General features: G+C 43.8%; 1 protein-coding gene across 4 annotated transcripts; it reads left to right on the top strand.

Moving 5' to 3' along the window:
* Window positions 1-41: 41 nt before the first annotated feature.
* LOC1275841 (heterogeneous nuclear ribonucleoprotein K homolog) lies at window positions 42-24,284 on the top strand. 4 transcript variants are annotated; one of them, XM_315123.5, is made up of 10 exons: window positions 42-202; window positions 7,485-7,686; window positions 7,830-7,886; window positions 10,401-10,444; window positions 12,730-12,802; window positions 13,607-13,705; window positions 20,320-20,753; window positions 20,852-21,071; window positions 21,152-21,321; window positions 21,924-24,284. In XM_315123.5, the coding sequence occupies exons 2-10, from the start codon at window positions 7,492-7,494 to the stop codon at window positions 21,973-21,975; spliced, it is 1,344 nt and encodes a 447-aa protein (XP_315123.4). In that variant the 5' UTR covers window positions 42-202; window positions 7,485-7,491; the 3' UTR covers window positions 21,976-24,284. The 4 variants fall into 4 exon arrangements, with proteins under 4 accessions (XP_315123.4, XP_061507665.1, XP_061507664.1 ...); XM_061651681.1 differs by lacking the exon at window positions 42-202 and adding an exon at window positions 6,293-6,428 and having other exon boundaries at window positions 20,912-21,071; XM_061651680.1 differs by lacking the exon at window positions 42-202 and adding an exon at window positions 6,293-6,428.
* Window positions 24,285-24,547: the final 263 nt, after the last annotated feature.

Here is a 24,547-nt window from a genome sequence, read left to right as displayed (position 1 = left end):
ACGTCATAAAGCGGTACAGAGCACTGCTGTGGGTTCGACTGTGCTGCTGTGCTTGCTCCATTTTCTTCCTCGAAATAGGCAGCCAGTTCATTGTGTTTGCAAGCCACGCCAAGCTTTGCGGGAAAGTAATTTTTTGGAGAAAAGTAACAGCCATAAACAAAATAGCCGTGCAATCGTTGGTGTGATTCGATTCTCAACAAGGGTAAGTGTCAATTCACGAATAGAAAGGGTGTGTGCCTTGCCGCCGCCATGCCACTAAATGATAAGCGGAAAATGTTCCAACCGGGACCGGGAAAGTGTGCGGGTGTGTATGTGTGTGTGTGTTCGTGCATGTGTGCATATGTGTGTGGTTGTCTACCGGGTTGTGCACGCCGTAGCAATGGCACTGCGAATAACGCGCAAGAGGTGCTCCACGGACCGTTTCTTTGCTGGCGCCGCACCAATGTCCTTTCCCCAATCGTGAAGGAAAACGTGCACTTGAAGGTCACTGGGAACCGGTTTCTTAAGCCGGAGCGGGCACCATGGGGTGGTCCATGAACGGCGTCAAGGTCTGTCGGGACGAATCGAAAACAGGCAGTGTCGGGGTCGGGGTTTGTCGGCCGAATTTGTCCACGTTATGCAACGACGTGCCTCCCGGGTGGAAAGAGAACATTATGCTCTTGTTGTTATTCCTTCAAACCGGGCGTGCTCCGTGGTAATACGGAGAAAGTTTTCTTCCGGACACCACGGTGCTATCTCGAGACGAAACGGTCAGCCCCAGGCCGAAGGAAAATGGCGAAATGTGCCCGACTATTCTACAAGCCACGCACGCCCATCCGGACGGAACGCAGAACTTGTAGTCGATTCATCTATTTTCTCGATGAAAAAATTCGTCTGCGGGGAGAACGATGTGAATGGCCATTATGCGGACTCTTCTCGATTTCGATGCTCCCGAAAAAAGGTTATGTAACGCTCCGTGCTAGAATTTGGACCAAGCGCGTGCTGATGGTTCGGGAGCAGAGAGGCATTACAAAAAAAAACAGGAACTGTGGGATTGACAGCAAGTGGGAATGTGGTCAATAATGATGGGGTAGTACGTTGCTTAAAAATCGCTCGGATCATCAGAATCTGCCGGCTTATAACGGTACCGAGCGTACGTACTCTCTTCCAGAGACTGCCGTGCGTGCGTGTGAGCGTACGTTGTTTATTTTTTCAGCTTTTTAGTGGGTCAAATTTCGCCTTTTGGTAAAATTGGTCACGATCCCTCATCGCTCTTGGCCCCCGTCCCGAGCGAATATGTAAATGACGATCAAATATTTACGCGTGTCGTCGCTGTTTCTTGTCGAACAACAACAATGCTGCCTATGGGGATGGGGCGGCAAGTTCCTGCTCCTTTGTTCATTATGCCGCTTTAAGAGTGCGACGGTGAGAAATGGCACCCGAATATCCCGAGTCAATTGAGGAAACAGCGTGCGGACGAATAGAAATAAGTGTCAAAATTTTGGAGGTGCCCCTTCACCCAAAAAAGGCACAAAATGTGCAAAGATGCGTGTCGAGGCAATGACTCACACACTTTGGCGAGTTTTATAGAGCCGACTTCCGGAAAAATATGTGCGTGTATGTAGGCAAACAGAGATGGTAAGAGCGCGAGAGCGGCCAGCCGTGTTTCAGTAACTCGTAGAAAAGACCACGACAGGCAAGGAATTATTACGAATCGATTTTTTCTCCAGTGCACGATATGCAAAGAAAATCGTTCGTTGTGAACATAGAAATACTTGATTTGTTTATGGTTTTATTGGGGATTTTTTTGTTTGCAAGCGAATGAGACGAACCAATCCTGTTGGGAGGATGTCATTCCATTTCGTTGTTGCTTGTGTAAGAACGGCTGATAAGAAAATGCCCTCACGGCCTTCTACGAATGGGTAGCGATGCCTTTTTTCTATGTACGTCTGAAAGCCATTTGTGAATGTTATCGATAGAATGGATTGTGGCGTCTGTTTTGCAGGAAGTAGTAACGAACGTGTATTAAAACGGCGCTGTTGAGGACGTTAATAGAATTACAGTTTTTATTTATTTCTATAAAAAAATATAAATTTTTAAAATAAGATTTTAAATTATCGGAATGGGGTCTTTAAGTGGCCTCTTTAACACCTTTCTTAACGTTTTCTTTACATGTTCATGATTGCTCGCGTTTTCTGTATTACAAAAGCAAACGTCTCAGTCGTCGCTAAAAAATCTGGACTTCAAAACGGCCATCAAAATATCTTGAGATGATGGATCCTCCTAACCCATGAGATCGGTTCTTAACGGTGACGAAAATAAAATCTTTGGCCAGATACAAATCAATAACCGATTAAAAAGCGAGAATGTATGGGTAGACGTTTTACATGACAGTTACATGAAGCGTGTGAAAAAAGGAAAAGAAAAACTGACGGCAATGAGTGTGTCCACCAATGGTACATACTGTGTGTTTTTTTTTTGTTACGGCCAAGACCACCGCTAATATGCCCACTACCGGAAAAAAACACAGAGATAACTAGCTACAAGCATGGCTTGGAGGGGGTAGAGTTCTGCTTGCGGCCAAACTGAAAAGACCCACTACCCACACGCGGAGAACATCGGTTTTCGATTCCCCTTAATCGGGGCTTGGATGGGAATTGAGCTTGCTGGGGTGGTGAGGGGTGGGTGAACGGAAAAATGACGAAAAGCTGCAGCGAAAGCATTGTCGCTGGGCACCATGGAAACCGATTTGTTTTGACATCGGAGGAGAAATATCAAACATTAGCCGGCGTGTAAAAAAGATAACTACCCCCTGGTGGCGCGTTGTGCGGCGCTTTTGCTGCCAAAGACTGTTGCGGCGCGCTCGGACAGGCTGGCGGCATATGTCCCATCAATTTAGGCTATTACATACATAATAGACACCAGCGTGAATGGGTTGGGTTGGCGCTTGCAATAGTTTGATGAAAGCACCACCATCACCCACTCCACACGCGCACCACTCCTCGGTGGCGGTGTGTGGGGGGGAGACCGTGTGAGATGCTCTGGTTCGGTGGTTCGATACACCGGGTATCACGGCGGCAGGGTCGTGGATGGTAACTTTCTTTCTATGTATTAGAACATAATGTCAGGGAAGGAAGTAAAGTGTTGGGTCAGCCAGACTGGAGAAGATCATTATGGAATGGTGAGAGGGAAAGGGGAAAGATGGAAGGAGTGAGGGGTGGAGACCAGGGTGAGGGGGGAGGGTATTCTATCATTTGTCTTCGATTGATGTTCGTGGCTACATAGGCCTGCGGAGAAGGAGGAGATAGTATTGCTTTTGCTTTATCGATGCAAATCATTCCGAAAGAGGCACATATTACGCTAATTGTGTGCTGTGCGTTCGTCCGAAGGGTGGAACTGTACGGTAGGACAACAGGCAATCGACGGATATTAAATAATGATTATTACACAATTTCACAAATGTACAAATTTCTTGGATTTGTATCAAGAGCAAGATAGAATGCTTTCTTTATCACGCATTTTGATTGCTTTCCAATTTTGTTGGTGCAATTATCATCATCATCAGCAAGAAAGTAAAATAATACAATTTATCATGCTCGTATTATACTTATCATTATACTGTTAGAAGTAACTAATGTTCTGTGCCAATGCCTAAGATCCAAATTATCTGGCCATTACGATGTCTGTTAGTATCCTAGTAATTATGAAAATTTAATGTAAAAACCTTTTTTTTAGAACATTGTCTAATAGCGTGATGTTCTACTTTTTTTGTGTAAATTTCCTTTGCCTTTTGTGTCGATTCTTTAAAAGCCCTTTTTCTTTGCACGCGCTGAATGAAGAACGTTGCGAATTTCCGCTGCTCCTATAGCATACATTATTCACCCACGATTTGCATTGAGAATAACGATGAAACTTTGCAGCTGGCAATGCATATTTTAAAACCTTCCTACTTTGCAAAACCTAAACAGACAACTACATACCGTTTGGTTATTGATTTGCTCGTTGTAATGGTGTTTTGCAGTGCATCTACTTTCCTAGGAAATAGTAAAATAGTAGACAAACAAATAGAAATATCAGCTATGCTAGGGATTATGTATGAAATATTACTGCGAAAGTTTATTACAAAATAGCACCTGTATCCCCAATAAACGTAATACATGTATCCCCGATATACGCTTTTGATACGTATGTCGAATTTCGAAGTTTTCACTCAAATTATAGCTTTTTTGTGTAATTTTTGTTTGTAGGTTGTAGGTTTTAACCACTAAATTAGTTATTTGATCTGATGATGAGACATATGATGTGTCTAGTTAGTGCAATTTGCTCAAAGAAATGTAAAATTTAGAAAATCGCGTTTATCGAGCATGGGGTGTATCGGGAAATACCTGTAATGTATGTAATGAGCTAAAAATAGAAGTCTATTACGGATTTAAATGATGAAGATAAAATAGAATATAGTTTAATATATCAAATTCGTTGAATTACGCAAGTTATTTGTTATCTGGTCAATGGAATTCGGCCTGAATTGGCTCTGAAATGTATTGCACATGGTTTTGTAACGCACATGGACTGTACATCAGTGACTGTATATGATTTTATTTAAATTAAAGCTTAAATCCATTGCGCATGAGTTATGCAACGAAACGTGTTATGCGAGATTCAGAATGCACACTCACAGTCACAATTTAACATCAAACTTATTAACTGAAGGAGATCTACATTCTTCTTCCGCGCTATGGCGGGGTTTACAGTCGACCGGCTTGCTTGTCGAATGATCGTCACCACGCTTTACTAAGGGGTATTACTACGATCCTTGTGGTCGGCGAACATTACCACCAACACCACCACCAGAAGCACCATTCCATTAAAGCATCGCATCAGCTGTGTCGTCGGCGGCGGCGGCGGCGGCTGCGGTGGCGGGTCGACAAATCGCGGCCGTGTTCGTAAAGTGCTGCGTAAGCACACCTATCTTGCGGCTGCTGCGACCTACACCTGTACCGTTGGAATTTGTGATCCCGTATAGAAGTGGAAAGTAAACGAATGCCCCACTCTTCCGGCCTTCCCACTGTGTTACCCCTTGCGCTCTGCTGAGCGCTCCGACCACCGTCTCGTGGTGGACGTGGTGGTACAGTGAAACGCACGCTGATCTCAACGAGATTGGCGTGGGCAGCGGTTTTACGATCTTGTTTGGTTGTTTTGTTTGTTTGTCGCCGGAATACGCAGACACACGTCTCTGAAGGCGACGATGGATTTTTCAGTCAGTTTCAGTGGGTCAAGTAGTACGTAAGATCACTCTCGATCGTGCGGAAGTTAGAATTTCGTTCGTGTATCGTCTTTTACGCTACAGCGCACACCAGCAACAATTGGAGCAGGTTGCCCCGGCACACAAGGTATTATTGGGTGACGATTTATAGGATATATGTAACGTTAAGCACTTCATTTTATTTTCATAATTGTTGTCCGAGGTGTGTGATGTTTGCTTTGAAGAAAAAAAAGTATAACGGAAAAACTGTTGTTTAAAAGAAATTTTAAACATTAACCCACTCCGAAGGCGCGCCATGTGTTTGCATTGTGTCCTATTTATTGCCGATGTCGTGAGCATTGGTATTGAAAAATAATATTCCATGCACAAGCACCACCACTAGCACCCGCGCAACGCTATTAGGCGACGTACGGCGATATGGTGTAGTGAAAAAAGAAAAAGAAAAATAAATTACCAGTTTCGAAGTTGTGTCTGCGCGGCGGTTCGACGATGGACATCGTGGTGGCGCGGCTCTATGTGGTAATAGTTTCGTGGCATGTGTAATGATTAAGTTCTGTCCGCAAGGGGGAAAATCGCCGTAGTATTCTAGGGCTGTCCTCTCCCCCCTCTCATTTGTCCATGTAAAAGGGGTAGAACCGCGTGGAACGGATGGAGATGAGATGGATGAATGAGAGGCGGAGAAAATAGATAGACACTTACGTGTACCAATGATGTGGCCAGTGCGATGTCTACCTAGTAAATATGTCCCTTCGATTTGATAGTCCTAGTAAATGGTGAACGAACTTCCCCTCCGTGGAAGTCGACCACAGCACTGTGACAAGTGGCGGGTGTACGGGATGATATTAGCTGTTTGCAGCATATCTTCCGCGGGCTTAGAAATTTTTATCAATAAATATGGGTCCATCGCTAGCAGCATGGTCAGTCCTACATTTCCGGTGCATCTAAATGGTTCCTGGGGTCTGATATCCTCACAATGTGAAAGGTTCTGTGTTAGTTGTCCTTTTGTGTAGCTCTCAGTGAGCACAAATAGCAGATACCGTATCAGTGCAGTGAACTCCTGTGTTGCTAGTGTGATGGCACTGTGTAAGGTTGTTTGTGAGGAAATGTTGTTTTAGTATCAGATGATCATATGATCCATCTGAATCAGTTCTATTGATCGGTCACGGTTATGGAAAATACGAATGAGGTACATATATTCTGAAAATCCATGTCCTTTACAATTATCGTCTGTGTGTCTGATTGAATTGTTATTGTTTTTGCCACCTTTAAAGTTATAATCCATGAGTTATATATGATCTTCGAAAACGTTACGTATTGTCCGTAACGTTTGGTAGTTTTTTAAGAATTAGAGAGGATCTAAGATGCTAGATTGCTTATAAGTCTACCGGTGGTGGGGATATTGATCTCACCAATCTTAGTTTCAAACATGTTGAACAAATTTATTAGCAGTTACAGTAGGTGACCGATAACTGAGAGGTAAACATGCTCCAGTTAACGAACAATGTTCGCTAACTGGAGTGACGTTTCTATGGATTGATTGTTTTGATTGGCGTTGACTGGAATAAACATACCAAACTTTTTTTTCATTTATGTTGATATAAAGCATAGTAATTCGTGTAATAACATAAATTAATAGCAAACGTAGGCAAGAGACCCTAAATTTGTTTGAAAAAATGCACATTTGCGACAAATTTCTCTTCATGAGATTCCGGATGTTTCATGTTTTGACGTTTAAGTGTTCGTTAACTGAGAGTAACTCCAGTTAGCGAACCTCCAGTTAAAAAGCACTCCAGTTAAAACACATCCAGTTAGCGGTCACCTACTGTACCAAGAATTATTTAAAGGTGTTGGTGATAAATCCCCATTTCGCTCGTAACAAGTATAACGCAGAAGCTGACTGCTGTTGGGGTTGATCACGTTTCCTTATAAGTTGATGCCTCTAAACATTGATTGTCCTGATGTAATCCACACGTGGCCCACACAAACTAAACCCCCACAGCCCCTCTGGTGTCTGTGTAGGGTGCGAGTCGCAGTGAAATCTGGTTTAGATTTAAATTTTCTACAATCCCACTCACAGCCCTGAAGCTAGTTGTGATTGTTAACGCGTACTCTAGGTTTTGATTGCTAGGTCTTGAGCAACAACAAACAAGGCGGCAGAGCGCTAATTACCATAATCAAAGCAAAGAGTGTAACTAAAGTTGCGTCTGTGTGCGTGGTTTTGTTTTATTCCATTTTATTGCAGCCATAAAATGAAGCGTGGAAACGAAGATGCCTGCGACGGCGCAAATGAGGAGCAAGTGTCCACAGAACAGGACGGATCTAACGATGAACAGAGTTCGAAAAACAATGCTCACGCTGAAGATTCGTCTGATTCGAGCAGCAAGTCGTCTGTGAAGCGGATGCGCTCCGAGGAGCAGGAGGTTCGGTTGCTGATTCCGAGCAAGGTAAGTGATCTGAAGTATTGCAAACAAATAATTGTGTTTTTAAGACTGACAAGCAAATTAATTCACCTCTCCTCTATATTTCTCTTGTTTTGTCCGCTTGCATCTCTGTGCCTTGCCATCGAACCGTTGTCCTGATAATCAAGATGGCTGGAGCTATCATAGGAAAAGGAGGCCACAACATCCAAAAGCTACGGACAGAGGTATAGTTACTGACGATTATGATTGTTTTATATATTTTCTAAAAACTAATGCGTATATCTAATTTGTTTAGTTTTGTTTACTCGTTGAACTTCATTTTGTTTTCCTCTTGTTACTCTGCTTTCGACAACGGTGCGATTATTAGTTAACCAAATCTTACTCCCCATCTCAATTGTCTGTTGCAGAATGTAATAATTACGTAAAATTTTCGGTACTAACTCGTTATTTCTTGTATGGGACAAACGAAATGATGATGCACTATTTCCATCACAGAATGAGCGAATCTAGTGTTAACAGAATATGAATAGCAAAATTCTCTGCAGGTCTTTTGTATTAGCTGCGTAAATCCCACTGTAGATGATCTATTGTACACATTACATACTAACCGAGTATTATACTATTTTCCGGTTCTGTCAGCATATCTACCACCAGGGATTATAAGAACTGTAACTATTTCATTCTGGTCTCTTGTCGTTTTTGATAGTCCTAGTCCTCGATAAATTGTCAGTCTGCAGTTCAGTTGGGTGCAGGACGCTTCTCGTGTTAGTGTCGAGTAACGTTTGGTTAGTTCAATCGTCTTCTGTAAACGATCCATCAACTTTGGTTTGGACGATTGTGTTTTATACCGTTATTAGTTTGCCTCGATCGACATTCTTCTGATTCGTTTCGTGTCCTTTATTGATGTTAATAATGAATGGTTGGTTTGCAACGTAAGCCTGTATCTAAATATGATTTTTTCTTCTTTCTCCTTTCCCCCCTTCTCATATGTATTCCGTAATCTATCGATTCTCGGGTGTGTTAAACCGTTGGTACCGTGTAATTGAATTAAAAAAATGACTACCCATGTTCATCTACTGCTATATTATCGCCACCAACCAAATACCACACACTGGCCCTACTACTACTACCACCACTACTATATCTTGGGGGAAAAAAACATCAATACATTTGAACGCCCGCTGATATTAACAAATCGAAACGCTCTAAAAACCATACCCCTGCCAACCTGCGATGTCCGGAAACCCGAAATTGATGTCCCAACCGATGGCGATTACGGTGGTGTCTTCTGTCTCCTGGTGAAATATCCGTTGTGCACATTACACACAAAAAAAACACACGAACACTACTTTTTTGTCGGGTACCAATCGACAATAACGTTTCTCACACCAAACACGCGCGCACCGTCTAATGGCGTGAACAATGATATACCCTATCTCGATGGTGGACGGCTTGTGTAATGTGGTGCTACATAAATTCGCTTCTGGATAACACTTGGCAATGTACTCGTTTATAACCCGTCGGTTCCACCACTATATTACGTATATCATCTGTACCGTCATGGCTCAACCCTTGCTGACTGCGCCTGCCCGATTACCTTGTGCCAACATTGCTAATCACATTCACCACGGGGTGTCTCCGGTGTCTCTGGCGTGTGTCTGTACAAAACTCTATGCTGGCAACTAAACGAACTGATCCCAAAATCGAACTCGATATGCTCACTTACTTGCCTCGCCTACCACCAACTGCCCTCTTGGTATTCCCGATCGCCCGGCATGTCAAACGCATGGGACTCAAATCGTGACTCCATAATCAATATGGCAACCACCAACCAAAACGATCGAATCTCCCATTCTAACCCTGCCAACGTTAACGAATTCACGATCATTGCCCGCGGTTTGGTGAAATGTGGAACCCCAATATAATAACCCCCGATCGTACGATTTCGATGATGGTGACGATCATCACCGTCTTGACAACTTCACTGTTGGATCATCAACGTCCTCACACTCTGGCTTTGTTGCGGAAAATGTGCACCATCGCTACCGACCGAATGTTATTGCTATTATTACCATTTCTGCTACCACTACTACCATTACCATCTGCTACTGCTACCACCACCAAACAACGTCACGATAAAACCGACCCTGTTGTTCCATATGTCCTGCCCCCGTGATGATCGCTCACCCGATGTGCGCCTGACTTACTCGTCTGATTGCCCGCCTGCCCGCCCGCTTACTCGTTCATCCGTTCGTGCCTGACCTGACTCGGATCATCTCTTCTGGAAAATAATATAAATTTCTACTCTCTCTCTCTCTCTTCTCTCTCTCTTTCTCTCTCTCTCTCTCTCTCTTTCTCTCTTTTCCAATTGTGTTTCTTTACACACATGCATCGCTGGCCATGTGTGTTTCACGAACGGCGCACCGCATTCCCAACATCGTTTGATCGATCAAACCCCCAAAACAAACCGAATCGAAACCAAAAAACAAACAAAAAAACACCAATCGTGTGTGTGTGTGTGTGTGCATATTGCCAAAACTAATGTGTGCCCAACCATAAACACTCTACGACTCTACAAACTCGTGTCTCGTGTGTCGTGTGTCGTGTGTATATGTGCCTGTGTCACTTAAATCAAACAAACCAATTAAACAAAAAAAAAACACACGCACACACATACACAATCTTCTTCTGTGCGGCTGCGTGTCCTTTGTGCGCACATCATCCCCCCAAATGCGCAGTATCAAGCCCAAGTGAATGTAGGCGACTGTACTGGCCCCGAACGGTAAAGACCTCTTTCTTTTATTTTTCTCTTTATATATTCTCTAAGCAAACTGAACCACTGAACTATTACAAATAACTATCCAAGAAAATCAACAACATGATCCACAGACATCTTTTTTCCATACCCCATACCACCACCCGCCCATGCCGAAGAGTGTTGTTGTTGTATCAGTATCTGGTAACCCTTTTCTTTTGCAATCGTTTGTAAATGTGTAAATCTCTCATCCGCCTCTCCACCATCCACCTTTTGGTTTTACAAATTAGCATCATCCTTTTTTACATCTGTCGAGATAATATGTTCTGTTTGTAATTGTTGTACTAAAATGGTAATAAAATGTAATACAATTTTCAAACGCCACCTTCGAGAAAAGCACTGCCATTTGGAAAGGTGACAAGAATTTCAAAAGAAAAAAAAATGAACAGTTCTCCGACCATTCCTAATTGATGCACCGGGTGTGTTGCGTGTTACAGTAACTACAACAACTCTGCATCTGTTGATAACGGTAAAAAGGAAAGATGAAAGCATTAGTTACTCTTTTTCCATATAGAGGGGAAGTATTCCTCCGTCACCAATAATTAGGAAGAAATGCACCTGCCACACCATGCATCTGCCGTCTTATTGAATGAGAGTGCTGTGTACACAAAGACATGGTGTGCAGTCGCCTACGATCGAGTACGATTTGGAAGGGAGCTTATGTTGTCGATCACTGGACTACATTTTGATTCCTTTCTCCGACCTCCAAATGGTAGTGCTTGCAATCGGAATTTGATAACGAAAAATTGTAGATATTATTCTGCTCAGCATATGTGTCCGTCCCTCTTTGTAAGATAAACGTATCTCCTCTAATCGACTGTTGCAATGTGGATGGTAGAGAGAGAAGAGACCCTAGAATGTATGTGTTCTTCCCTTCCTCCCCGCCCAGTATCTAATACCCAAAAATTTAATCTGTTTGTGTTCTACGTGTTTGAAGATTCACCATCAACGCTCTGGTAGAAATCCTTCTCAAAATAAGAAGTAACAACTATTATTCCACAATCCTTCTTCGTACCCGTTTCGAATTGTGTCGCCCGCTCAAAAAGGTTTCCCGAATCGATTATCTTGCCGAATAGCTTAAAACTACCTCCCACTATAGAAACCGATTCTTGGATCACGATTCTTTCACCTGTTTCTAGCGTTCTGTTGATCATACGTTCTAAACACACCCATCCTTGTTGAACATATATCGTACCTGCAATATCTTATGTGTGTGTGTGAGTGTTCGTTTGTTTTTCTTTTTGTTTCCCTTTCTGTGTTTGCTACTTTCTTTTTATCTTATGTATCCTCACGATCGCTGCTGGAAGAAAAATAACCTTCGAATCCATATCCTGTTAATTTGTGACTCTCTTAGTATGAGTGCATCGTTGTTGTGTTACCACCTCTGCCACAGCGGCTTACGTTGTTTTGGAAAATAATATAATTATTGCTTGTTTTTGTGGATACATTAAATCGTAATGATTCTTTTTTCTTGGTCAGTCATTAAAATAAAGGATCCTTTCACACCCCATGTACTAATTCCCAATGCCAACATCTTCATATTAACAAATTTGTAGCTTATACTATCCAAAGACCTTCCCAAATTTGCATACAAAAAGTAACAGACATCACGTGTCCGAATTCCTTGCTAAAACCACCAATCATAATTGTTTGGTTGCGCGTATAGGTAATATCAATATGTGTTTTATGTATTAAAATTAACTGACGTTTATTAAAAAAAAATTCTCTCCTCATCACTATCCCCACCATTTTCTGTTGCCTTGAAATCCGTTCGAGGAACGCATATTCCCGCAAGTGTTCCCTATCACACACACACTCATGTTGTAAAGTTTGAGCCAAGTAAGCGTCCTTAAATGATTGAAAACAATGTAGCCTTAGCAAGGTGGGATACAATTTAAAAATGAAATACACACAATTATAAAATCTTTCCTTTTTTTTCGCATACCTAAAATCATGTCAGGATAGTTTTTTTTTTCGTAAAATTTGTTTACATGTTTTCTTATACAATGCGCAATGATGCTACACATGAATCTTCTTGCCGGTGAAGACGCAGCATAATTTGTTTGTTTCCATACAACTATACACTAATGTACCTTTGCGACATATTCTGATCGTGATTATTGTTGTTGTACATGTTGCTAACGCAAACCTATTGTACTTGTATACTCTCCTATCCATACCAGCTGCAATGTGAATGCATTTATGTTTAATGAATTGTGGCTTTTTATCTTTCTCGGTCGTTGTATTTACAGTGTGCTTACCATTGGTGGCGATATGGAGACGGTGACGAAAGTAGTGAAGGATGTGATGAAGCATCTTGATCGGGTGAGTAAACCTACCTGTATAAGAACTCCTATCAGAATAAAATATATGTATTCCTATTAGAAAGCCCGCGTACATGAGAAAACGGGTTTGGTCGTTAATGCATTGTATAGTTGTGAGAAGAGTGTAACTGTATAATGCGCCTTCTATTCGTGTCACATTCTAGAGTGAAAGGAAATGTATAACCTTTTTTTCGAATTCAACTTTATCGTTTTAACTAAACCACAGCCGCCCCGAGTATATGTACCAACGTGCGGTTCGTCCAATTGGTATCGCGTGTTGTCCGTAATTACAAGTTTAAATTTTCATAAAGTGCATGGCGTCGGATTGTCTATACGTGGTAGACGGGTCCAGCCGTACCCTGTATTTACACTCATTTGGTTCGTGTTGTTGATTTGTTTGTGGCAAGTAGTGCGTTTTTTTGTTGTTGTTGTACGTTTCGACTGTACCCTTTTGATACTGATGTCTACGTTTTTCACGCCAGAAGCTGGCGCAGAAGAGCTGGTGTGTTTTTCAGCCTTTGGTTTCTCTTACCACGATGTGGCGAGTTGTGAAGTCCTTTTAGAGTACTCGTGCCGGACATTGGCTGGTTAATCGGCGCCAGTCGTTGATAATAGGTTAACATTGTGTATGCACCAAAGCATATCAGTCTTGTTTTTTACAAATACAGCACAACGAATAGGTTTTTTTTCCTCGATGTAGTCTAAAAATGATTTTTAACATTTCTTCCTAACACTTTTCTAACTCGTATTATCCTTTTCGTGTCCCATTTACCATGTCCCCGATCATCGCACCCGATCGAACTAGGCCGGCGATAATGAGTACGAGTTGAGAATACTGATTCATCTCAGCCTGGCAGGATGCGTCATCGGCCGCGGTGGAAGCAAAATAAAGGAGATCAAGGATGTAAGTACAGCACACCAACATTAAAAATTAAAGCAAAATTAAATGTCGAACTCGTACGCGCCCGCTCGTGCGGTACGCTCATCCTGGGCGCACTTTACCGCCTCTTAAAATGTGGCGCATGTCGCGAACCGCCTGCATAATTTATCATCCAGCGTAGGATAAATTATGAATTCTAAGTCAACAGTTTAAGCACCGTCGAATGTGTGCTGTGTTAACTCCTCCCGCTCTCCTGTGTCCCTGTGCCACAGTGGTGACAGTTATCATTCCTTTGTTACGCCAGTGTCTTAGTTGCGGTAGTTTGCCAACCGTGATCTGTTTTTTTCTTTTTCTTTTTTTTTCTTGCCGTTTATTCGGTGATGCTAAAATGCGTTCCATGTTTGCATAATTGTTTGTGTGTGTGTGTACTCAGCTCGGAATCCTTTTGGTACACTACACCTAGGTTTAACTTCGCTGCATCTTTTGCTTTGGGAAGCAAATGTATGGAGTGTCGCTATAGTTGCGTGTAAGCCAATTTCCATACCAATATGACGTCAGTGCATCGCAGTGCTCGTATTCATTGCGCTAAAACGTTGAACACACATGGGCAAGAAAAAAAAAACACACGCACACAAGGAAAGAGAAGTCCTTCCAATGCGCACAGTTTGGCGAAAATATATCTCTAGGAATTGGGAAATTGTAGCCATCATCACATCCGCGTCATCGTCGGCACACCACCGTACGTCGCGCGTTCGATGCAGGGTTATGCGCGCCACCGAGGTGCCACGGTGGTAAGATTTTACACCGGGGAAAAGAAATCGCTGGTCGGAAAAGCGTTCGCCTGGCGAGAGCGCTCGAAATGATCGACAGCGAGCAGCGGTTGGGCCGACCGGTGGTGAAGGAGCGGGGAGATATTTCTGTCTGCAGTGAGCGCATTTAATGGCGCCAGCAGTATGTGTTGGTTAGCTGCGTAATGCTTTGGCCACAAACTAGCAGCAGCAGCAGTGGCGGCAGCAGTGGCCCGGAGGGGAGGGTTCGGTCGGTTCGCCGTTTCGTAGCGTGCCCAGGCGACGGGGTCGGTACGTGTAATCCTGTGGCAGAACAGATGACAAAAGCAAATCGTTATTAAGATACGCACGGAACCGTGACGCAGGTGGGCGGGCAGCATTGTTGGGATGTGTTGTGCGGGGCGTAATCGGCGATTGCATGTAGTAGTAAACGTTGCACCGCCACGCACACGCACACTCTCTTCACGTACCGGGACCCTTTTCCCGGCCTTGCGTGTGTGTGTTTGTGTATGTGGTACTCATAACCGCGCCCGACATATCCTTGCGCGCGGGCACGCAACTGGAGATCGTAGGGAAGTTGCAGACTCGGTTAACCACGGCTACCAGAAGGCGCCTACTAGTGGTTGGGCTATGACCTGCTTTAGCTGTGCGTCACTCCTCCATTACCTTCGTTCGTTGCCTTCTTTACCCCTTTGCTCCTCGCGCACGCATGCATGCTGGAAACTATTTTGAGCGTTTCATGGAAATAATTATGACTCCTAACCACTGGTTATAATGAGAGCAGTGCACATTTGCTTCACTCCCATGCTGTGTGTGTTTCAAGTTCTTTTGGTGTCCACATCGGGGGAGCAACCAAATGGGAAAAGGGGCCTGTAGATCTGAAATGTAGGGTAATTATTGTACCGTTTTCAGGCGACATATACTACTCGCCGCACACACTGCTTGTCCGTATGTCCTTGTCTTGCGGTTTTCCCGATGTCATGTGGAGTTGATGTGGGGAGTAATGAACGATTGTATGTGGTCTGCGTGGCGGCAAACTGTTTTACAATTTCTATTTTAACTTGTATTACATTCGTTTGAGTAAATTGTAACGTGTGCGGAGAAGTATCCACGTGTATGTATGTGGTAGCAAATCGTCAAATATGTTTAAAGCACCGTTCCAAAGGCGATGGAGTGCATTTTATTTGGTATGATGATTTAGAAGAATGGTTTATTTCTTTTTTTTTGTTTGATTTAACAAAATTTGTGAAATTTTTACACTTTGGACCTGAATATCTGAGCAGTTGGTCCGTTCTCTGGAAAGCAAGCAGGCAAGGCATGCAAAGACGGCTGGCAGAGGATCTTTTTGTATTAATTTCTTGCTACCATATGGAAGCGCACAGTTGTAGTAGGGTATGCGCTGCAGGCAGGTGCTAGCCACAAACGTGTACAAAAATACAATCCTCCTGAACTGCGAGAGAAAGAGAGCGAACGCAAGTGAAAGAGGGAGAGGGAGAGTGAGAGGTCGTCTATTGATTGATTGTGGAAAATGAGCCCTAAAGTCCGGCAAAAGCAACAGCAACAGCAGCAGCGGGAAGAAGTTACGGGTGTGCCAGCTGCACCATCATCGCACCAGGTACACCGGGAGGAATCGTACTGTAAGGAAGCGTTACAGACCGCACCGAGAAGAACGGCGGGAAGAAGCGTATGTTGGTTTTTGAACGCGGACACGGCCGAGGTCGTCGCAGCGGCAGTTGTTCGTTGTACCACCATGGGTTCATTGTCAGCGAGAGTGGCGAGGTTTTTGGGAAGGTATGACGGGGAGAGACGACCGGGCTGCGGGGTGAGGCAGTATTTCTACACAAAGAAGAAGGCAAAAAGGATCTTCTGAGAAAGGGGCAGAAAGCATCTACCAAGACGGCGGCGGGTAGGATGATGATGTACGCTGTCACGTGCCTGCCTCTGTATGCGTGCACGTGTACGTGGATGGAAAACCACGTTTTTTGGGAGCGCGCGAGAGCGGCAATCTTTGGCAAGATACACAGCGGCGCGCACATCAGAGTCAGAGAAGAGCGCAACCAACATCGATAGAAAAAAAGAGAGTCTTTGTATGTGTGCAGGCGCGTGTGTGTGTGCATATTCGCTACGGTGCGTGGCAGCTGGAGTGCTCTGACGGGTGAAGACGAAAAGTAGATTGGAAAAGGACACTGCATTCCTTGCTTTTGGAACCAGATGCGCGCGAGGAACAAGCAAAGGTAGATAAAGAGAGTGTGTGAGTGTTAGAGAGAGAGAGAGAGTGGCCTACTACGCACGGATAGGGATGATTGGGAGACGCAAACGAGAGGAGTGTTAAGGCATGCGCAACAGCTTTCTGCTCAGTGGACACGTTTCTCGTCATTCAGTTGGCACTGAACAGTTGCCGTTCGAGGAACTACGGAGTTTGGCCCGGCTTCTCCCGATTGATTTCTCGTCCTGCCTAACCGCTCCTGCCTTATTCCTCCTCCGTTGATGGTGGTAAAGTTCTTTTTTCTGTTTCATCAAAATATCCTTAGTCGTACTGTGTGTGTGCAGTGGCTATCCAGCGATAGGGCGAAAATTTTAGTTGACATTTCGTGGAAAAGAAGTCCCCGTGGTGCTCGGCAAGTAATCGGTAGCAATCGCACGAGCGCCGCATTAAACTGTGCCGCAAAGAAAGCAACTGAACGGTTTGACAAGCTGCACAGGATGGTTGTTCTATCCAATTTAAGTTTATTAACTAAATTTGATGAAGAGTAATTCGCGACCGTTCACACTAAACTGCGGCGGAAGGTGCGCGTTCCTATAGTGCGTTGTGCGTGTGTATGTGTGAGTGCGCGCGCGCTTTCCCTTCGCTGGATTCGTCCTGTCTGACTGTGACTGCCTCGGTTGTGGGTCACCTAGGTGGAGCTTTGTTTTCGGTACTTCCTGTTGCGGTGTATCGAACAAAGAAATATTTCAATTTGTCTCGCCGGAGAGCAAGCAAATGATGTTCCCCGTTGGAGAGTCGGCAGTAGCAGCACCGTCGTGTTTCACTGTGCCGAAGGGAAGCGAAGCGCCGCACAGAAGGAAAAAGGCGAGCAGGAAACACTCACTTCTTCGGCCTGTACTGCTGTTCGCCAGAAGTAACCGCTCAACACGATGGTGGTAAGCCCGATTTTCCAATACAAATCTTATCTAATGGTAATGGTCAAACAATTGAAATACCTACAGTAGCTGCTTTTCACTTTACCGCCCTTTCTTACCACGTATGGTACGCGAACGGCGTGACAGGATGTTTCTGCTTAAACCTCGATCCATGTCCGAAGAGGGATTAGAAGAGGATTTGTATTAATTCCCCCCTTTAGCAAACCCTCACGGCCCCGGCCCTTCTGCAACGCATACAAACACATACAAATATATTTACATACACACACACACTCTACTCCACATTGTTGCCGTGGTCTCTGGTGTGTATGTGGTGTGTGCGTGTGTGTATGGGAAGCAGCAGAAGAAGAGACATTAGATCGATAAAAAGTGTTAAATCCGCCCGAATCCTTAGTTGTGTTTCCGGCTCTGTGCACGGTGCACCAAATTTGGGTGGTCGTAATGCGATGGGGAGGGGGCGATGAGGTTTCAAATCGTCCACTATCACACTCACAACACAAAACGTGTACGAGCGGCACTTGTAATGATGCTCACAACCGAGGGGTGGGGAGGCTCTCGGTGGTCGATTTATTTCTCCGCTCTCCGGTGGGGACGAGAATGGTAAATTACAAAACGATTGTTTGATGACATTTAAATCACTCCGCGAGGGGGTTCGATCGAGATCTCGTTTGGGAAGAATTTTGAAATCATTTTAACTGGCTTTCGAAAGGCTCTGCTACGGTTTATGCTATCGGCATTTTCTCATACTGCTGGGGCGGCTTTTGGTGCCTGTATTAGGCGAAAAAAGGCCAAAATGGAAGGATAAAGATAATACAGGAAAAATAGAGTATTGGAAAAGAAAAGGCATCCACAAAAAAGAAGGGCTGATGAAACCTTTTTCTCTTCGAGCGGCGGATACTGTCGGTTTTGGTTACCAGCTGTCTTTTTAGGAGTAAGCAATGAACATGGGTTTTTTATGTGTGTGTTCTTTCTCCTTTTTCTTACGGACTCGGTAGCACCTTTGTGCGTGTGTGTGTGTGTTTGTGTGGCTATGTGGAGCATTAAATTTTGTTCATCCTTCTCAGGTTCACATCTGCCTCGTCATCGTCACGGTGTTTCAGCAGCGGGATCGTAATTTTAGTGTGTTTCGGTTGTCCCCTGTTGCGTGTAATGTCACCTTTTTCCGTTCTTTTCTTCCCTTCCTTTCCCACGTAGTACAACACATCATTTAATATTTAGTTCGCCCGCATCTTTTTCCTTCTATGAATGATGCAAGGGAACTACAACAGATTCGTACGAAGAATGTGTAAGAATCTTCAGTTCGCACTACGACACGGCACAAGAAATGCCGAAACGAAGGTGTGTAAAGTGGTGAAAATTCTAATGAATTTAATGTCTGCCATTTCGTTCCCTTGCTTGTTGCTCATGAATGTGTTTGATCTGTCAGTCAAATAGAAGCCTAGGGTTCGATCCCCAGGGTTCGTGGCTCGAATAGCCGACCAAGGTGTGTGTGTGTCTGATATAATTATTATTTTGTTCTTTTCTTTCCATTTTTGCTAGCATGTTGTTTTCTCAGCGTTACATCCCGGTACAGCTGCTGAGCGCGCTCGGTTTTTTGTTGTTGCTGTTATCCTTTTTGCTTCTTTCCCTTTCTTCTCTGTTCCGTGTCTCTGCTATGCCACATCCGTTAGTTTTACGTCTGACTCTCTTCTTCATCGCATTCTTGCACTTCCTGTACGGGAACGGCAGCGAACCATTTCTTTTTTTTTAATCATTCTTCCTTCTGCTTCGTGTTCAGTTGTTAATTCGGAGAGCTAAATTGCTGCTGCGCGCCACATAGGCGCGCAGATGGTGCAAACGCGTTTCCTGACGATCATGTCGTTCACCACACGACGACGACGAAGACGTCGACACGATACGCACACAGGAAATAGTTCGAAACAACGGTAGAAAGGAGAAGCATGGTGCTCTACGACGGGCTGTAATGGTGCCATCGCTCTCTCATTATTGGGGGAAAAAGGAAATAAAAATGGATTTGCATTCGTTGAAGCTGGTGCGCTGATGAACAGACCGGTTGCATGAGAGGAGGAAGCGCATTTGGCATATGTGCGAAAACCGTGGCAATTTGCGCGCGCAATTCGTCTTTTGTAAGCCCAAAGTCCAAAACACAATGCTGCCTGGCAGCGTGCGTTGGAAGGGGAAATGCAAATGGGTAGAGGGAATGGATCCTGATCGTGTCGTGTGATCAGGGGAACGAGTTGGAAATTATTCATCGTGGTGTGTTTGCGTCTTTTTCGCGTTGCTGCTTCTTCGCCCTGAAGGTGTTTTCTTATTACGTATCCTTGTGCCAAATACACCAAATAGACAAGAAAACCAACCAAAAAAAGGGGGGAGTTTACAACTGTCAGGGGGAAATGAGGGTAGAATGGGCATGTTCTTTGTTCCATGAAGAAACAGATGTTCAATATCTTCTTTGGTCAGTTAATTGGCTTTTGCAATAGAAGTTTGGTGTGTTCGTTTACGAACAACGCATCGTTGAGCTAAATGAATTTGTAGCGAACGTAAAAAAAAAGAAATTCTCTTCCAATTTTCTATTGAACAATTTAAATGAATTATCGTTTAAACATTATTTTGCATTCTTATAATTCAAACCATTTCCATCCATCTTCAGTTTAAAAATTCCTCGCTAATTGTATGTTTGTTTATTTCTTTTATTTCATTTCATTACAGGAAATCGGCTGCCGGTTGAAAATCTTCTCTAACATACCACCGCAAAGCACAGACCGCATTGCCCAGGTGATAGGCAGCGAGGAGCAGTGTCTGAAAACGCTGAACGAGATCATCAAACTGATCAAGGGCACACCGATCAAGGGCCCGGTGCATAACTATGATCCGCACAACTACGACGACATGTACGCGGACGAGTACGGCGGCTACGGTGTCGGTGGGGGCGGCGGCGGTGGCAGCGGTGCCTTCCGCAACGGTGGCCGCAATGCTGGCGGTGCGGCACCCGGCAGCGGTTACGATCGGCGCGGCGGCGGTGGGGGCGATCGGTACGAAGATCGTGGCCGCGCCAACCGCGGTGGCGGCTACGATCGCGGCAACGATCGGGCGAACCGTGGTGCCGGGGCCGGTGTGGGCGGAGGCGGCGGCGGCGGGATGAGGTAGGGTGTTGCTAGTGGCGCGCGGTGCGGTGGGGGTGTGTGCGTGAGAGTGCAGCTGGTTTATGTTTTGCCCTCTGCCCTTTCTTTCCCTTCCCTAGGGACAGGGATTACATTAACCCGTGGGCTAATCCCATCAACGGCAATAATATGGGTGGCAGCTTTGGCGGTGGCAACAGTCTAGCGCTCAGCAATCTCGGCAGCTTGAATCTGGGCGGCGCGGGCGGCAACCTCGGCAACGGCAGCCTGGGAAGCTTCGGCGGCGGCAACAACGGTGCTATGGATAACAAAACCTCAACGCAGGTCACAATACCCAAAGATGTAAGTGAGGCAGGATGGGAGATGGGGTTGGTATTAGGGCAAGTTTTAATGTCATTATTATCTCCTGTGTACATTCGCAGCTTGCTGGTGCCATTATCGGCAAGGGAGGTGGCCGAATACGTCGCATTCGGAATGAGTCGAACGCTTTCATCCAGATCGACGAAGCCTTGCCCGGGTCGAACGATCGGATCATCACGATTACCGGCACACCGAAGGAAATTCAGGCGGCGCAATATATGCTACAGCAAAGGTAAATAGAGAACACACATCGCCTTCTACTACGCGCTCATTCGTACATGTATTTTTAAGGGTGTGTATCGGTGTTTTTGCACGAATAGTGTTAAGTTGGTGCTTTTAATATGAAAAAAAAAAAAACGATTAAGACATGAAACCCCAAGACAGCGGAGATAGCTATCACACATCAGTTATAACCAAAAACATCATCTTCATTAGCCTCCTAGGTGTGTGTTATCGCTTGTTTTAACCCCATCGCGCCTTCGTCAACTGGGACCGCATCTCGAACATCCTCTGCTGCCATGGCAAAACATTGTATGGAAGACTAGTGATTTTGTTGTTTGGCTTATGATACTAACAATAAATCTCTCGTCTTTCTACAAAGTTTGCCCCTCGCTACCGAATATAACCGTTCATCTGACTCTTATTACTAACACCACTCTCATGGATTGGTCTCATTCGCACGGGTTGTGCTTGTTTGACTGAATGTGTGTTGTGTGACGCGCTGTGCCATATATAAATCATTACCAAATTGTCTTAATGTGCATGCTTTGTTCAGAAAGAGAGAATTTTAGTTTAATAACCCTTTCCTTTTTCTTTGTTTTTCTCTTTTTGTAGCGTTCGCGAAAACTTAAGTGGCGCTGGATCAGGTGGTTTCAATCGCAACTAAATAAATGGTGGTGCAAACTGAACAGTGTGTGCATGTGCGCGCGTAATCCAGCCCGAGCACTCGTCCGCGTTCCCGGCAGCATGTTGAAGAATTGAACATTGTTTTAAGTACGTAAGAAATATTGCGAACTTTTAGACATGGTTTAGGACAGAGGTTGGAAAAGAACATTAAGCAAGCCTAGTCTTCTTCTCCTAAGCGGGGCGCGCGTGTTTTGTCAGCAACAGAAAGAAAACAGCATGGAGGGTAGAACTACTACAAGAAGTGTATGCTTTTACTGTTTAACTACAATAGATTTTATCTCAATAGCAGCAGTAGCAGCGGCAAACAGGCGCGAAAATCCCCTAAATAAGAGCATTTTTACATTTGATAACTGTGTACGGTACGGTACGGTCATTCTACGGTGTAGTATAAGCATTTCATTTGCCTTTGATGTCCTTCCGCTACACTTTTTACTTAACGGAAAGCAGAGAAGATCACTGTTATCATGGCAAAAAACAGTTCTTTTCAATAACTACAGTCAGCTACCATTCGGTTTCACTATTTCACTATTTCTTAATCATGTCCCTATCGTGACAATGCTATTATATGTTGCGCTTTTGCTAGGATGCTGATGTGCTTGTAGGTTGTGTGGGAAGTGGGACGACCATAGGAAATATGATTTTACCTAGTGCATCACTAGCGAACCATTACACTGGTTCCGCGCATTATTGATAATACGGGCATTTTCTTACAGATTAGTGCATCGCATCGGCAGTTTAAAAACCGGCAGGGTAATATAGTTTAGTCTTTACGTTCATCCTTAGTTTCAGCGTCGTCTTTTGCAATCAGAATGGAATAGAGAGAATGAGAGAGAAGGAGAGAATTTTACTGTTACTTACTATTCCTCCCAGTAATGCTCAGCGAGCGCGCTGGATGATGGATATTTGTGAATCCATGAAAAGGAAACATTTTTGTCCTCTGAAACATACAAAAACTAAACACACATACACACAGGTACGCCAAGTGTCTTTTTTGAACCAGCGAAATTCCCAGTAATCTCATGAATTAAATAAAATCGAAATAAAAAGCGCAATCGCTGCAATTAAGTCGTGTAGGCCTTCGCTAGATTACGCTAATCCTCCGACCCTATTCAATACATCTAAACAACAACGCGCTAACAAGAGTTAGTAGGAAGCCAAAACCGCATTTTCTACCGATTTGCTCCCTCTTTCTGCTCCCAAATATAGTACGTGCATCATATGTCCAGTGTGTAGAATAGATGTAACGAGATGAAGTGAAGGGGGGCAGTTACCACCACAATCCCCGAGTGCATTTTTTGACCACAGTATGTTCTACTTCCATTTACGATAAGAGATGATGAACTTAACCGTATAATCAACCATCCAACCAGCCATCCAATGAACCAAAACAGCGGCTCTCACACACTCACGACAAATGCACACTTAACTACTCACAAAATATTACACACATTTACCTATTTTCCAGGCTCCGTTCTCGGGGGCTTGGGAAGAGTATGTGTGTGTGTGTTCTTTTAATAATAACCAGTACGATTTCATCTCTTAAAACAACGTCTTTGTGTGTGCGTGTGAGTGTATGTGTCGCCGCGTGTCAGTCAGTGTGTGAGATAAGGAAAGCATAGGCAATACAGCGAAAATAAAATAAAATAAAAAATCGCGCCATTACACAGTTACATTCAATTGTAGTTGAATACATACAACTCTCACTCTCTCTCTCACCCAACCAAGCATACCAAATGTATTGAAAGTGCTCTAAAACTCTATGCGCTGTTATTAGCGATAGAACAAAAACAAAACCGTAATGCAAGAAAATATATATATTAGACGGGGTAATAAGAAGCAAACGTGGTCTTTTATGAGGTTCTGGACACAGGAGAATGGTGTATTATTGAAAAGTTTGAAATGAGAAATGAGAGCATGAGAAAAGGAAGAAGACACAAACTCGCGAAAAGAGAGCGTGTGTGTGTGCGCGCGCTTTACATTGCGCCAAGTCATCTACATACATGAAACATTGTTTTGAAACCGACAGACTAAGAAGTGTGGACGCAAAAACACGAATTGTGTAGTATTAAAAATATATAAATAGAGGAGATCATCTTGTTGTTCAATCTTTTTTATCTGTTTTCTTGTATGGGTGCATGATTTGAAAGGATAATGTGAGAATAATGACTAAATTTGAATCTCAAATATAGAAAAGGTTCTTTCAAACTGCTAGAAAAGTACTTTCTAGTAAATGAAATACAGTGGAACTGAAGTGAATAAAACACGATATGTTGTTTGATGAAGTGTGAATGTGTGTTAGTTAATTAAGTGTGTATATTTTTAAATAGAATAACTTAAACAGAAGTTTAAAGGGTTTCTCGTAATTTTGGGACACTCTCTTAACTTTTTTCATCTTAACACCCTTTTTGTACAGGCTCATTTGGAATCTAATTGGAATTTAAAATTTGCTTGTTCAAAAGGGTGCGAGTCAGGAAAGTGTCACATTAGAACATTTGAATGTACAGAAGCAAGTGAGATTTGAATAATGGTTGATGGTGTTGATACCCATGTAT

This window comes from Anopheles gambiae, chromosome 2 (assembly GCF_943734735.2).
Source record: "Anopheles gambiae chromosome 2, idAnoGambNW_F1_1, whole genome shotgun sequence".
NCBI classification, from domain to species: domain Eukaryota; kingdom Metazoa; phylum Arthropoda; class Insecta; order Diptera; family Culicidae; genus Anopheles; species Anopheles gambiae.
Note: the sequence above shows the minus strand (reverse complement) of the source record. Positions and strands in the feature narration are given on the sequence as shown.